This window comes from Pseudochaenichthys georgianus, chromosome 18 (genome assembly GCF_902827115.2).
Source record: "Pseudochaenichthys georgianus chromosome 18, fPseGeo1.2, whole genome shotgun sequence".
NCBI classification, from domain to species: Eukaryota; Metazoa; Chordata; class Actinopteri; order Perciformes; family Channichthyidae; genus Pseudochaenichthys; species Pseudochaenichthys georgianus.
Window position 1 is genome coordinate 1,508,780 of NC_047520.1, and position 16,561 is coordinate 1,525,340.

General features: G+C 46.4%; 1 protein-coding gene across 1 annotated transcript in view; it reads left to right on the forward strand.

The window, feature by feature from the left end:
- The window catches only part of LOC117463708 (complement C3-like), a 53,654-nt gene that overhangs the window by 22,138 nt on the left and 14,955 nt on the right, over window positions 1–16,561 (forward strand). The window contains exons 22-36 of the mRNA XM_071206489.1: window positions 76–288; window positions 662–725; window positions 841–930; window positions 1,120–1,326; window positions 1,634–1,709; window positions 1,800–1,959; window positions 2,055–2,150; window positions 3,546–3,696; window positions 4,107–4,192; window positions 6,084–6,161; window positions 6,261–6,416; window positions 15,851–15,913; window positions 16,069–16,150; window positions 16,245–16,293; window positions 16,468–16,558. Coding sequence (XP_071062590.1) covers window positions 76–288; window positions 662–725; window positions 841–930; window positions 1,120–1,326; window positions 1,634–1,709; window positions 1,800–1,959; window positions 2,055–2,150; window positions 3,546–3,696; window positions 4,107–4,192; window positions 6,084–6,161; window positions 6,261–6,416; window positions 15,851–15,913; window positions 16,069–16,150; window positions 16,245–16,293; window positions 16,468–16,558 — 1,662 coding nt within the window. The remainder of the gene's footprint in view (window positions 1–75; window positions 289–661; window positions 726–840; window positions 931–1,119; window positions 1,327–1,633; window positions 1,710–1,799; window positions 1,960–2,054; window positions 2,151–3,545; window positions 3,697–4,106; window positions 4,193–6,083; window positions 6,162–6,260; window positions 6,417–15,850; window positions 15,914–16,068; window positions 16,151–16,244; window positions 16,294–16,467; window positions 16,559–16,561) is intronic.

The following is a 16,561-nucleotide window of genomic DNA, read 5'->3' on the forward strand; positions in this document are numbered from 1 at the left end:
TATTATATCCTTACTAATAGTCTTTATCTTTGAGCAACTTCACAATCTCCAGTCCATCTTTGTCCTGTTCTCAAGGTGCGGGTTGATCTAATTGAGGAGAATAATGTGTGCAGTTCGGCTTCAAAGCGTAGAAAGTTTCGCCAGGAGGTCCGAATTGGGGCACAAACTACCCGATCTGTGCCCTTCATCATCATTCCCATGAAAGAAGGAGAATTCAACATTGAGGTCAAAGCTGCTGTTAAAGATTCATCGCTTAATGATGGAATTATGAAGAAGCTGCGGGTGGTGGTAAGAAAAAGACTCCATGTGGTGTTTTTTGTATGTGGAATTGTTCTCTTATTGCAGTAAAATGTTCAAGCTGCCATCCGAGGTCTGTAACATTATGGATGTAATATTCTTGTCACTACTTTTAGTTTCAAGCAACAAGCCGTTTAGAAATCCTTTGAAAACCTCAGTTTGAATACAATCTGTTTAATAATGTGACAAAGCTACAGTTACGGGTATGAGAGATATAGTCAATATGCATCTTATTGATATATAAAAACCTTATTTAAATTTGGACCATACTTGACTTTGATAAACAACAGCAAATAAAGATTACTCAAAAAGATATGCCAATAATTGTAATTTCTAATGTTTGTCCTAACTGTTGTTTTTCCAGGCTGAAGGTGTACTAATAAAAGATTCTAAGATTGTAATTCTAGACCCCTCTAAAGAAGGTGTAGGTGAGTTGCCTTGACGAATGACATAGCTGCATGTTACAGTATAGTGGTTTATCAATGTTACATTTTTATCTTTTGCTAATTGATGCTGCAACTTGCCCACTGTTTCTCCCTTTAGATGGTAGACAAGTAGAAATTATCAACAGTGGAATTGCCGAAAAATATTTGGTTCCAAACGCACCAACAAGCACACAGATCTCTGTGACAGGTGGGACATGATGCCATGTCAGTGCATGTACAATGGAAACGATGTATACAATTGGTATAAATTGTTATTGTTCTCATTGGAAATATCTACCTCACTGGTCGTTGGGGCACTTTGTTGTTTGCTTAGTGGTTTCTTGTTGTTGATTTATAACGTGCTGTGTTTCTTTTCTGTCTGTCTGTGTTCATTCAGGGAGAGAACAAGTGTCTGCCCTCCTGGAGAACGCTGTTAGCGGGAACTCTATGGGTACTCTAATCAGACAGCCCGGTGGCTGTGGAGAGCAGAACATGATCAGCATGACCCTCCCTCTCATTGCAGCCACATATTTGGACAAAACCAACCAGTGGGAAGCTGTGGGCTTTGAGAAACGTAATGAAGCCCTCCAACACATCAAGACTGGTAGGCTCACTGATGTATTTTTAGTACAGATAGCAGAATCTTATTAATGCCACTGTGAGTGTGATTTTAAATTGTCTGATATTGTAGAAGAGGTTTGAAAAAGAAAATCAATCCACACCACCCCTGTCCAGCCCTCATTTGGGTTTCCCTTTTTAAAACAAAAGCCTATGCCAGCAGAATCATTTGAAAGAAGTTCGAATGACTGAAAAAGATTCAGGACTCCTTAAACTGGCTTCTAATCAATAAGATTAAGTAGAGCAATGATATTCACTTTTTAAAACGGTTGTATGTATTTGTTTGTGTACAGGCTACAACACACAGCTTACCTACCGGAAAACAGATGGGTCTTTTGCTATTTATCCACATTACCCAAGTAGCTCCTGGTGAGGCATTCAAACATCCTTGAACTCACACAATGATGTATGTCACGTATGAATAAAACTAAACTATTACACCTTCTTCTCTCCTCTAAGGTTGACAGCCTATGTTGCCAAGGTGTTTGCCATGGCACACAATCTGGTGGCAGTGCAAAGAACACACATCTGTGAGGCCATCAAGTTTCTGATTCTCAACGCACAGCAACCTGATGGCTTATTTGGAGAAGTTGGACAGGTGTTAATGGGACAGATGATGGTGCGTTCACTGGTTTCATAGAAATCTGTTTTTCATCTATGTGCTACAGAAATAGCTAATAAGAAAAATGTGTGTGTGTGTGTGTGTGTGTCTAGGGTGGTGTGCGTGGCTCAGATTCAGATGCCTCCATGACGGCCTTCTGCCTCATTGCTATGCAGGAGTCACGAACGCTTTGTGCTGCCAGTATTGGTGTGAGTACTTCACCTCCACACAATGTTTTCTCTTTTTCTCTCATCTGTTTAATTTCTTTATTTACCGTCTGTCCAACACGCTCCGGGTCTAAAAAGTGAAGCCAATCCGGATGTGCCTTTAAGCTGCATCTATTATCCAGCAGGGGGCGACTCCACTGGTGGCAGAATCAAGTCAGATTGTATAGAAGTCTAAGACAAGATAAACCAAATAATTTTCCAAATTAGTTTATGGTAATAATCGCTAGATTGTAGTCTTCTTTATTGAAGCATGATGTTCATTTGATAAATGATGGTCCCATTTAGAGTAAATAGACTATTAATCAGCGTATGCTTTATGGCGTGGCCACCATGAGATTGAATAGTAGCTAAAATAGTTTTATCCAGTTGGGATGTTGTCCATGTTTTAGTTTTAGACTCTCTAATAATGTGTTTTCAGTTCATGAAAGGTAATTTTTTTCTTTAGGTTGCCTAAAAATTAGTGATGGGAATTCCAGCTCTTCTTGGTGAGCCGGATCATTTGGCTCGGCTCACCAAGAAGAGCCGGCTATTTCGGCTCCCAAACGGCTCTTCATTTGACCACATATACCTTTTATAATTAAATAAATGTAGCCCTGTTTTGACTAATCATTTATATGTGTACACATATATCATTTAAATTATTCAATACATCCTTTCTACTGAAGTATTCAAAAGTAAAAATTACATGTTTAATATTAATTATTTGCTTTGACCAATTGTTTTCATTGCATTTACAGACCCTTGTAACTCTCTGATACCACCCCATGAATGCACTGACTTGCTTGTAGAACCACGCCACACAAAGCAGATAGCAACACCTATATCATCATCATCATCATCATCATCATCATCATCATCATCATCATCATCATCATCATCATCATCATCATCATCATCATCATCATCATCTTTATTTAAAGAGACTCCTGGTCCATTATTACAAAACATACAACACTCAAATACAAACTAAAAAAAGGCAGCCATACCAAAAAAACGTAAGCATAGACATTTAAAAAAAGGGGGCTACTGTCTCGACATTTTAAAATTATATTTAAAGAAAAAGCCCCAACAAAACAGTTGGGCTCTATTTCAGTATTAACTATAGAAAAAAAGACAGCAACTGGTGAAATCAAATCTTTGCTGAGCCCAAGGATAATCATAAATACATAACATGGTGAAAATAAATATATTGCAATGCACAAAACAGCAGCATCCAACAGTCTCTAATCCTTGAATATTACAGCTGCATGCAGGCACGGAGCACCCGCAGCGCGGAGATCATCATATCATTCTGTCTTGTATTACTTAAATCACTACTAAAAATGTCTATCTGACTGTTCTCGTCTTATTCTCTTTCCTCCCTTACTTTTTGTACAGAGTCTACCCCGCAGTATAGACATAGCGGTGGCCTATCTGGAAAGGCGTCTGCCCAGCCTCACCAACCCATATGCTGTTGCCATGACATCATATGCCATGGCCAATGAAAACAAAATGAACCACGGGATCCTCTACAAGTTTGCTTCCCCAGGTGCTGTTACTATTCTTAAACTATTATTTGGAAACATAGTCTATGCTTTGTTGATTAGATTCAAAACGATTTCTCATCCACAACTACTAAGAGCCGGACCAACACATTGGTATTATGGGATGATTTTTGCTCAGTACAGAAATGTCAAATGTTTGAACTAATTTAGAAACAGTCTCTAATGGACATAAATGGTCTTCCAGCCATACGATGTCCTGTAACAAATACCGTTAACACTTTTTGAATAACAGATATATGGAGATTTGTTAAAATTCTTAAGAGCGAGCACATTTTAATATTTCCTAATGTATTTTATTTATACATTATTTTCTAAGATGAGATATCCTGTATTTATAAGTAAATAGATTGATGTATAGAAAAGTAATGGGAAGATATTTCTTTGTCATCATTAGAGTTGAACCACTGGCCGACGCCTAAGGGAGGTATCTACACACTGGAGGCTACGGCGTACGCTCTTCTCGCTCTGGTCAAGGCCGAGGTGAGCATGTCGCATTTATGTGTGTTCCTTTCATGCTACAGACAACATACAATGTAGTCCTCATCCATGCTACTTTAATATAAAGGTTTGCATACATGCCATCCTTTCCAAATCCAAAAGAGGTACGTTTGCGCGTGGCAAATGTGCACGCCCAAACTAGGTAATCAGAAGAAATGGAACCCCAGTAATTACATGTATAAACCATATATGTAACATATATTGCATCATTTTATGCATTTTTCAGAAAAAAGTGGTAGTTTGGTAAACAGTGACATCAACGACATGTTTGGTCTGTAAAATGTCCAAAAGTAAAAGAATGGGAAATAAATATCCCAAAATCTCAAAATTGTATTATATTTTTTGTGTGTTTGTGGTCTCCGTAAAAGACCAAACACTGGATGTCTTTCAATCGCCAACATGTATTTTCGAGACACTGATTAACGGGAAACCCTGCAGGACTGGGAACCTTTTTCCTCTCAAGGGCCATTTCAATTTGTTCAACATCCTCCGAGGGCATTTACCATGACTCGAGCATGCATGCCCTTGCACGGTGTGGCATGACCACCAAAACAGAAAGATATGGACACAAGATGTGTGCAAATGTATTTACGTATCTCCAGCCCTGTTTTTGCAGGGGGCTGATTCTGTGAGCTGCAGCTGACCACGCCCCCCTGCAGGAGAGGGGAGCGTGCTCTGATCAAGTCAGAAGAGGGGAAGGAAAATAGATCTCCGTCCTCCGTGTTTTATTATATTATTATATAGAGTCGTTATTCATTTGTTTTAAAGGTCAATAAATAACAAAGAAGACCTTTGACCGGCACTTTTCTAATTTTGTCCGGAAGATTTAAACTTTAACGGACATCAACTGAAACTCTGCCGCATGGTCCCCTTCCTTGGAATAGGCGGAGAGGTGGGTGTTTGTCATCTGCTGGTGGACTAACCAGAGAGAATTACATTGCTTGCCTCGACGGGGAGGGATTGCATTGAATTACAGCAGCGGGAGCAAACGCTTGAAGGGCAGAAGGGCAACCATGTGCGGGAAGTCTTCTTTGCTGCTTTTGTGGCAGACAACAGCGCCACTAACGGAGCGTCCACACTACAGCTTCAAAAAAAGCTTGGAGCTGGGCGTGTCTGGAGCTTGGGGATTTTATTCAAGCAACACGACCAACAACCAATCACATGAATCTCCCGCCCCCGACATACAAAGCAAAAAACCCCGGGGATTTTATGGGAGCAATATATATATAAACTCCCCAAACAGGCGAAAAACCTACCAGTTTCACCCACTGTCTCTGCCACCTCCCTCCATGCCTGGTTCCTCCGGTTTGTATCCCGGTAGGTGAAGAAGGTCTGGTCATACAAAACCGGGTGATTGCTACGGCGATAGTTAGTTTCTCCTCCAACTTTTTTTGAAATATAGAAATGAACGGCGGGATATCTCTCCCAGCTTAGACGCGGTTTGATTGGCTACGGCTTCAGCTGTCAGATTTTCAGAAACGGGATTTGATTGGCTGGCCCTGGCTACTCCGGCGTCTCCGGCGTCAGAAGTTGAACATTGTTCAACTTCTGACGCCGGAGACGGCAAAGACGGACCGCTCTGCTACCCACAATTCAGTTCGGCGAAAAAGCGAGGCAACGTGACGTCACCCCATTGAAAGTGAATGGGCAGATTGGCATATGGCCTGGCATATGTACTACAGCGTCTCCAGTGCTTTCGAGCGGCAATGGCTGGCCGTGGCCCAACCCCCCGACGTACAAACGTGCATTTTGCATAATAGGTCCCCTTTAAGTAACCAATTTGAATTTTTAAATATTTGTAATTTTTGTATCATTCCAATGTGCAGTGAATGACGGAAAAGTTCAACCATGTACCTTCCTTCTGTGAATAAAGGCTTTTGAAGATGCCAGACCTGTTGTGAGATGGTTCAACGAACAGCAGAAAGTTGGTGGAGGCTATGGATCGACTCAGGTAAGAAGAGACTCCTCTCTCCATCTTGATCCGTCCATCCTGTTTTAGATTATCATTTATTTTGTTCTGATTCATTTCCCCTCACCTCCCTCTCTTAAGGCCACCATTATGGTGTACCAGGCTATATCAGAGTACTGGTCCAGTGCTAAAGAACCAGAGTACGATCTGAACGTGGACATTTCGGTGCCGGGCACGGCAAAGCCTGAGAAGTACATCTTCAACAGGGATAACCACTATGCCACAAGGACATCTAAAGTAAGCACAGACACAAACTCACAAACAGTTGCTCATTAAGGTGGCATATGTTTGTCTCAACACAGTTTGTATGAACAGATTGAAATCATGCAAGTGTATAGTGTGGGTCGTCTCCTGGAATACAAACACATCTGTAAACTCTCAACAAATACATTTAACTAGAAAAAGTGATTTGAAAATAGAGAAAAAAACTAATTTCAGTTTTACAAAAAATAATAAAGAATTCACAAATAAAATATAAAAAAAATGAAAAACATGTCTTTGAAGTGTTTTGCTCAAAATACCAAACAGATAACCAATTCTAGCCATGCCTCATATCCCTCAATTTTACTTCCTGTTTCAAAAGTGCTGATTTGGGGTTTAAAGCTTTAAAAAATAAAAAAGGAGGGGGCTGAGTTCAGCCCCCTGGTTTTATCTCAAACCTCCCATTCCTGAGCAATATCTTGGAAAGAGCAGTTGCCACACAACTTCAACACCACATGGCATTTCATGTGCTCTACGAACCCCTCCAGTCTGGCTTCAGACCCCATCACAGTACTGAGACTGCCCTGATTAAAATCACTAATGACCTCCTCATCGCATCTGATGCTGGCCTCATCAGTATTCTCATCCTCCTGGACCTCTCCGCTGCCTTTGACACAATATCCCATAGCATCCTCCTCAGACTACCTTGGTCTCAGTCACACACCTCTTGCCTGGTTCGAGTCCTACCTCTCTAACAGGACTCACTTTATTACCATCAGTAACTGCAGCTCCCCTCCGGCCCCAGTTAACCAAGGTGTACCTCAAGGCTCTGTGCTTGGACCCCTCCTATTCACCATCTACATGCTCCCACTTGGTCGAATCATCCGCCAACATGGACTCAGCCTTCACTCGTATGCCGATGACACACAGCTCTATTTCTGCACCAAACCGTCCACACAGCTCCCACCTCTTTCCCTTGTCAACTGCCTCCAGGACATCAAAAACTGTATGTCATCAAACCTGCTAAAAATAAACAGCAACAAAACATTGGGTTACGTATTGTAACCCTTGGAATATTAGCACAGCCCTCTACTGAACTCTATGGGTACAACCTTACCCTGCGAGCATTCTCCCACTGAGACTTCTATAGACGTAGCCGGCCTTGGGCGGGCCTACCTGAATGCGTGCGCATCACACCGTATAAAAGGAGGCCTCGCCTCCTGACTATCATCCTACACCTCTCTTCAGCGAGCAGAATAGGACAGACAGTGCCCTGAGTAGAGGTCTCCGCCTGTGCTAAAATAACAAGGGTTACAATACGTAACCCAACGTTATATATCTCACAGGCTCCGCCCTCTACTGGACTCTATGGGTACAGTGGGTGGAGCCCCGATGTATACGTGCACTGTCGTCCAACAACAACATTCCACCCTACTGCCCCTGACCGGCTTTTCTGGTCAGCAGCTGCTGCCCCACATTCTCCTTTAACCTGGTTGTGACAGAGGAGAAATCTGGGCTGTGGCTGGCAGAAAGTGTGCTCAAAAAACAGTGCCGGGGGACAGTGCCGGGGGACAGTGCCCCCCCCCCCGCCCATAGACGAATTGGGAGAGCCCCCTCGGCCCCAAATGGGCTTACTACACGCCTGCCTCCCTGACTCCCTAAGGATCCCAGCTACCCCCCTCCAGCACTGTAAGGGGGGGGTCAGATGCCAACTGACCCACAACCCCCCCCCCCCTACACATCCTGTGTTGCCCCAGCAAGCACAGACAAGGAGAAAGAGCCAGACATGTCCAAGAGATAAAACCTTATGAAGGGGCCTGGCGTCGACCAAGACGCCGCTGTGCATATATCCTCCACACTCACACCGTTGAATAAGGCTGTCGACACAGCCACAGCCTGTGTGGAGTGCGCACGTGCCCCCATGGGGCAGGCTCTCCCTGCCTGTCCTTAGGCATGTGCAATGCACTCGCAGAGCCAGCCTGCCAGGCGTTTCTTGGACAGAACTTTCCCGATCACCCCACCCCCGAAGCACGCGAACAGCTGTTCGGTGCGTCTAATGGCAGCCGTGCGCTCCACATAACATACTAGCGCACGCATCAGGCAGAGGGGGGGGGAATACTAAAACCCCCTAACTGAATAGCCCTCGACCTGAACGCACTCCTTAGGCTCTTGGGCACATAGGAGGGGTTCGGTCTGAGTGTCGCGCCGCTCCGATCACCCCGAATCAGTAAACAGCTCGGGTGCACCGACCGAGCGGTTAACTCGGAAAAAATTTTTGGCTGACGTTAAGGCACGAAGCAAAGCTGTCTTCCACGACAGTGCTTTTAGGGAGGAGAGCTCCAGAGGCTCAAATCGCCCCGAGGCCAGAGCCTCGAGCACTAGGGGCAGGTCCCACTGTGGGGTGGAGGCGTGCACTACTGGGCGCAGCCTCCTGACCCCCTGTAAAAACTGCGACATCAGTGGTTGACTAAAGGCTGACCTGCCGACAAATCCCTCATGGCAGGACGAGATGGCTGCTGCATACACTTTCACTGTTGAATGTGCAAGCCCTCTGTCCACCAGTAACTGTAAGAAGGAAAAATAGAGCCTAACTCACAAGATAGGGGCTCTATTCTCCGCTCCTCACACCATCGCTGGAATCCTAGCCACTTTGGCCTGTAACAGGCTGTGGTGGATCCAGCTCTAGCTGCCTGGATAGACTGAATAATACTGTCAGACAATCCACCCTGTCTCAGCTTGTACCTCTCAGGAGCCAAGCCTGGAGAGGTTGGCCGAGAGTGGGTAACGCCCTGATTGCACCTGCCTCTTGAGACATCGCCCCCCAGAACTGAGGAACCGCCCAGGGCTGGCCCACCTTCATCTGTGTCATCTCTGAGTACCACGGCGCCCCGACGTGGTCCGGCCACTAGGATGACTGACAGACGTTCTCGCCTCACTCTCCCCAGGAGAGGGAGAATGAGACGTCATATAGCAGCTTCCTTGGCCATGGCTCGTGTGCAAACGTGTCCACCCCAAGGGCGGGTCGTCGCTCAGGGCACAGTGGTTGTTGCGCCGGCTGGCGAACAGGTCCACTTCCGCTCTCCCGAACTGGGCCCAGATCTGATTCACCACCTCCGGGTGAAGCGTCCATTCGCCTGGCATGGGCCACCCCTCAACATGAGGGATGCCGAGATGTGAGAGGACAGAGAGAGTCCAGAGAGGATGAGAGAGTAGAGAGGAGAGTTTCTGCAGCAGAGTTTGGAGGCAAGAGTTGGAACGAGTCAGAGGAAGGGAGGGCTGAGAGCACCGATGAGGCAAAGGTAGAGGGGGAGAGGGAACGGACGTTACGGCGGACAGGTGCAGGATGAGAAGAGAGTAGTTTGTTATGTTTGGAAAGGGGTAGAGAGAATGAAATGAAGAAGTGATCGGAGGTGTGGAGCGGGTTTACAGAGAGGTTAGAAGTAGCGCAGTTCCTTGAGAATATGAGATCAAGGACATTGCCAGCCTTATGAGCTGGTGGGGATGGAGACAGTGAGAAAGCAAAGGCGGTTAACAGAAATGTTAGTTTGTCTATCTTCCCCGTCTGGAGGTTGAAGTCTCCGAGAAGTACAGTGGGAGGGCCAGTTTCAGGGATGTGTGAGAGGAGATGATCTAATTCCTCCAAGAAGTCCCCCAAGCCGCCTGGTGGACGGTAGAGAATAGAATTAGAATTCCTTTATTGTCATCGCACCAGGTACAACGAAATTTAAAAAAGCAATCCTCGCAGTGCATTTCCACATACAACGAATAAATATATTATCTATATAAACATATGCACATTAAACATGCTCACACATCCATACATGCCCGCACATTATTTAAATACAGTTTACAATATAAAAAAACAACACAGGGATGATATTTTGCATCTCTGATGTCGATCAGTTCATAAGTTAATACAACTATAAAAAGTAGTGCAGTTGGAAGTTGTAACTGTTCAGTTCAGCGTTTGACGGTGTTCAGTTCTCGTATGGCTCTGGGGTAAAAACTGTTTTTCATTCGGTTTGTCCTTGATTGAATTGACCTGTAGCGTCTACCGGAGGGCAGAAGAGCAAACAGGAAGTGTCCAGGGTGTGAAGAGTCTGCAATTATTTTGCCTGCTCTGTTGAGGCAACGTTGGCTGAAGAGTTCCTCCAGAACAACAATGGTTAATTGTATAGGATGGGTTACTGTGACGGCATGGAATTCAAAGGTGGAAGGAGTGAAGTTAGGTAGCTTGAAGAGGGAAAAGCTCCATTTGGGAGAGAGCAGGAGACCAGTGCCACCTCCTCTGCCAGTGGGTCTGGGTGTATGGGAGAAGCACTATGCTGTGGAGAGAGCTGCTGGGGTGGATGTGCTGAATGGAGTAATCCAGGTCTCAGTGAGAGCAAGGAAATCCAGGGCCTGCAGGGAGGCATAGCCAGAGATGAAGTCAGCCTTAGGAACAGCTGACTGGCAGTTCCACAGGCCAACATGCGCAATTTCCTGCAGGAAATGTGGCGATTCAGGCCGCGGAGATCTAGAATAGGTCTGAATTCCCCTGTCTTCCTGATAACCAGGAAGTACATGGAATAAAGACCCTTTTCTCTGTGCTGAGGGTGCACAACAGACACAGCCTGTTTCTGCACCAGAGCCTGAATCTCTGCTGAGAAGAAACACATCTCCTCCTGGGAGGACAGATTTACCTCTCGCATGCCCATAAAAAGAGGTGGGTGTGGGACACTCACAAGACAGTGGTCCATGCGATACAGTGGTGCAGTGTATCGACATGTGGTACAGTGGGACGCTGCAAAACTGGAGTGAATTGCCCTGTTTCAGCTTCATGTCCCTTCACCTTGTTAGCACACAGCTGAGGGCTTGTCCATTGACACAATGTTCTGGGGAATGGAAACTCAGCTGTGTGCTAACAAGGTGGAGGGACAGGACGCTGAAACGGGGCTATTCACTCCAGTTTTGCAGCGTCCCACTGTACTGTGTGGGGCTGCAGCTATGAAGCTGTAATATTCTCTGGTGACCCGTTCCGCTGCAAAACTCCCCGCGAAGGGAAGATTTGCCCATGGAGGGTTGACATAGAAAGGGCCGATTATTTACTGAGGACCCTGAACCCTGTGCTCCACCCTAATGCTGTTGTTCTCACCACTACGGTAAACAGAATTAATCGGAGTCTTTATAGGCGTAGTGTGTTTTGGTCCCAGAACGCACTGCCACGCGCTCTTGTGTGAGTGCGGGCTCCGCCATAATGCAGCCTTTACCACTACAGTAAACTGCATTGGAGTCTTTGCTCTAGGCGTAGTGTGTTCTCTGACAGCATAATGTCCCTGTACCCGCATAGCGCTCTCTTTTAGATAGCACTCCCTGCGGTTCATCCCTCTCATCTGTGCATGCCCACAAGCCACCTCCTTTACAGGAGCTACAGCTGGGTCAGCGAATGGGGAATTTGTACGGTTAACATTGTGTGTAAGTGTAGCCTTTGTGGAAACAAAAGACACTTCGATTTGGATACAGATCAACCTCATTCTTATTAAAAAAACGTAGTGATCTGTGCATTACACAGGGAGGAGGCGGGATTCGCCCCCTCTTCCCGGGTGGAGAGATTTTCTCCCCCCGCCAGTCAGATCCGTAAAGACGGAAAGCCCATCCCCGTGAGTGCCGGCACGCCGGTTCCACAGGGTGGGCCGAAGAGGTGGAGGGCGCCGCGGGCACGGGATCTCCGTGCTGGCACCTCTCCCTTCGTCTCACCACTGTGGTCGGCCAAATACATAAGGGAGACGACGAGTCGGCATACAGAGACGAGATCCTGAAGCTGTCTGTGTGGTGTTCATCAAATAATCTGTATCTGAACACAAGTAAAACAAAAGAAATCATCATAGACTTCAGAAAGCAACGTCCAGAACACGCCCCCCTTCACCTCAATGGAGAGAGAGTGGAGAGGGTCTCCACCTTTAAGTTCCTGGGGGTTCACATTTCGGAGAGCCTCAGCTGGACGGCACACACCACTGCAGCAGTTAAGAAGGCCCAGCAGCGACTTCACTTCCTGAGGGTGCTTCGGAGGAACCGACTTAACAAGAAGCTGCTGGTGTCCTTCTACCGGGCGACCATCGAGAGCGTGCTGTCATACTCCATCTCGGGGTGGTATGCAGGATGCTCAGCTGCGGACAAGAAAGCCCTGCAGAGAGTGATCAGGATGGCAGAGAAAACCATCAGCTGCCCCCTGCCCTCTCTGGAACACATCTCCACCTCCCGCTGCCCTCTCTGGAACACATCTCCACCTCCCGCTGCCCTCTCTGGAACACATCTCCACCTCCCCCTGCCCTCTCTGGAACACATCTCCCCCTCCCGCTGCCGCAGCAGAGCTAACAAAATCATAAAGGACAGCTCTCACCCGGGTCACAGACTGTTCTCTCTCCGGCCTTCTGGGAGGAGAGACCAGAGCTTCAAGTCACGGACAAACAGACTCAAAAACAGTTTCTACCCCTGGGCCGTCAGGCTGCTCAACCACCACACATAATAATAACTGTAACCATTCTCACACATACACACACTTTTAATGCACTTTATATACTATTTTTTATGTCAATATTTTTAACTATTTTTAACTATTTATTCCCCCGTATGATTGTATGTCCTATTGCTGTGTTTTTTAGTGTTATGTATTTGTTTGTATTTTTTTGCACACCGGGACAGAGTTGCACTCTGAATCTCGTTATACTCTGTGTATAGTGGCGACGGGTGATAAAGCGCTATAATAAATATAAGGATTATTATTATTATTATTATTATAGTGAAAATAAAAGGCTTTAACTTAACTTAACTCACCTTCGCGCTGTGCTCCCTCGTCTGCAGGAAAGCCTGTGGAGGAGGAGCGCGCGCTGCGGTGACTCTTCTCTCTACTGAGGTCTTTGAACGCACCGTGGCCCGCCCTCGGGGGAGGGGGGCCGCGCGCATCGCCACAATGCCGTCTCTTTGAAACGGACATTATGGGGAAAAGTGAAATTGTGGAGAGAAACGACTCTTACTCAGGGATAAATGCAATAGTTTTTACTGAATGCATTTTTCCCACACACACACACCTCACTCCAGAACTAGAGTTTACCACCGTTCTCCTGCGGAGGTCCCTGAACGCACCACGGCCACTCTCACGAGGGCCGCACGCTCAACGTATTAACGCTGTATTTCCCATTGCAACGGTGAAATGCATTAATCGGAGCTATTATACCAGGCAAGGTGTGTTTTCTGACAACAGCACGCCGGCAATAGCGTCTCTCGAACCCGCACAGTGCTTTGACAGCACTCGGTTTATTCCACTCACGTGCACACGCCCATCTGCTGACTCCCTATACTGGGGTTTACAGCAGGGGCGGGGAGTGTAGGACAGTGTTTCTTCCTCTGGGGATGGGCAAGAATCAGCCACGCTGCGATTACTCCTTATCCCGTGAGCAAGGAGATCGATCCAAAGAGCCCTTCCGTAAACACGGGGGCTCCCAGGAGATCAACACGATCCTCTTTGGAAAGTGCCACGTGGCGTGATATCCCAGGGACATCACACGGCGGGCAGCGGCGGCCTGTGATGAAGTAGGGTCGACCCTATATCATGTGAAGCCACCGAGCACCGGGCCCCGGGGGAACCGGGCCTGGGGCAAGGTTTGTGGACCAAGCTACTTATTCGGCCTTGCGGCCCAATAATCGCTCTGACCTGGTGAGGCGGGGACATCTCTAGCAATAAGTGAGTAGCCCACACACCCGCCGCCACGATCATCACCCAGGGAGAGTACAGCCCTGGGCGGTGGACTTCCTTGGACGCCGGACCCGGAAGGAATGGCGAGCGTGAATGGCACCGCCTCGGCCATATCCTGGTCCCCCAACCACTCGAAACAAAGGTGGTGGGGATCGGCGCCCGCTATTTCAGCCAGGGCACGAAGGACAGGCCCGGGTCTCTAGCAGTGGCGACTCCCTGGAGGTATGATAACTCTTTCTTCTTCTTCCAAACGTCTCAGTCTCTTGTGGAATCACTTCCGCTGCTGAAGAGAAAAGGATGATAGTCAGGAGGCGAGGCCTCCTTTTATACGGTGTGATGCGCACGCATTCAGGTAGGCCCGCCCAAGGCCGGCTACGTCTATAGAAGTCTCAGTGGGAGAATGCTCGCAGGGTAAGGTAGTACCCATAGAGTCCAGTAGAGGGCGGAGCCTGTGAGAGATATAACTGAGCTCATTATTGTGGCTCCCAAGGCGCAGCTACAGAAGGTAGGTGACCTGCTTCTCACCATTGACGGCTGCTCCATCTCCCCGTCCACTGAAGTCTGCAACCTTGGAGTCATCCTGGACTCCACCCTCTCTTTCCAGGCGCATATCAAATCCATGACCAAATCCGCCTTCTCCCATCTCAAAAACATTGCCAGACTCCGCCCCTCACTCTCTGACTCTGTGGCAGAAACACTCATACACGCCTTCATCACATCCCGTCTGGAATACTGCAATGGAGTCCTGTCCGGGGTTCCCAGCAAAACCCTGGCCAGGCTCCAATATGCCCAGAACTCTGCCGCAAGGCTTCTCACCCGCACTAAGCCATGGCAACATATCACCCTTTCCCTCATCCACATCCACTGGCTGCCAGTCAAGTCCCGGATTCACTATAAAACACTCCTACTCACGTACAAGTCCCTCCATACCGTCGCCCCCCAGTACTTAACAGACCTCCTACATCCCTACACCCCCTCTCGGAGTCTGCGGTCCTCAGACACGGGCCTGCTCTCCATCCTCCGCTCTCGCCTTCGTACTGTGGGTGACAGGGCATTCAGTGTTGCGGCCCCCACCCTCTGGAATGCACTTCCTCCCATATCCGGAACGCTGCCTCACTGGACATCTTCAAATCATCACTAAAAACACACCTGTTCACCATGGCCTTCGGACCCTAGTCCTTTCCTGGTCCCCTGGATTCCTTTATTTAATTTTTTTTCTTGTTTTGTTCGCTCCTCATTGTCTGTTTTGTTTAGTCTCTCTACCATGTAAAGCGACCTTGGGTCCCGTGAAAGGCGCTTTATAAATTCCATTTATTATTATTATTATTATTATTATGCGGGACACGGCAGCTACTGTCAAAACTAAATACTGCCGTGATGAAAGGATTATTTCTGAAACATTATGGAGCTCAAAGGCTCTCTCGCTGCGTGAGTTCCCCGACACACCGGGGACACATATTCATGTATAAAAGACATCAAAAAGTGCATTTTGCGTAATAGGTCCCCTTTAACATTTGAACTGAATTTAGTTTGTATTTATGAATTCTAGAGTCCCTTGAGGATCTCAATTCTTCCATGGAGATTTGCCAGATTAATCAGATTTTTTTGAAAAAGTGTTAAATGTACAGCTTGCATATTTACACACTGATTGTTGATTTCGTCACACAAATAATAAATATTTTTAATATCTGCTTATCCTTGACTGCTTGTGTTTGTGTTCATATTTAAACTCTGGCAGATCGATGCAATAAACCAGAATGTGACAGTGACTGCCAGGGGTTCAGGAGAAGCAACAGTGACAGTGAGTACAATATATTTGTATATTTGTATATGTTGTACTGTGAGTTTAAATAACAGTTAATAACTGATCCGTCCTTTTTTTATTAAGATTTTACCAAATACCCTTTTAACCTTGTGAGGACTTATATCAAATATGGCACCTTCTCTGTGTGACAGATGGTGTCGCTGTACTACGCTCTGCCTAAACAAAAGGAAAGTGATTGTCAGAAGTTTCACCTGTCAGTGCAGCTCATCCCAGGTGATTTAGTGCCTTCTGTCTCTTCTTCGGTTGTTGTACCTTACTCTTGAGAAACAAATTAACTAAATACAAATATAATATTTCACTCCTGCAGAAAAAATTGATGAGGACGAGAAGATCTACAAGCTGAGGATAGAAGTGTTGTAAGTACAACCAAGGCAACACACTGCCACATGGCTTTATTCATAACATTTTCTAACCAGCTATTTACAATATTATTATATTTCACAATCTGTATTAAATATTCTGCTTCTGTTCATTACCCTTTTCACTATGTTCTTAACACTTTCATTTCCTTCAATCTATTCTGTGTACAGGTATAAGGACAAGGAAAGAGATGCAACAATGTCAATTTTGGATATTGGCTTGCTAACCGGCTTCACCGCTAACACAAAGGACTTGGACGCAGTA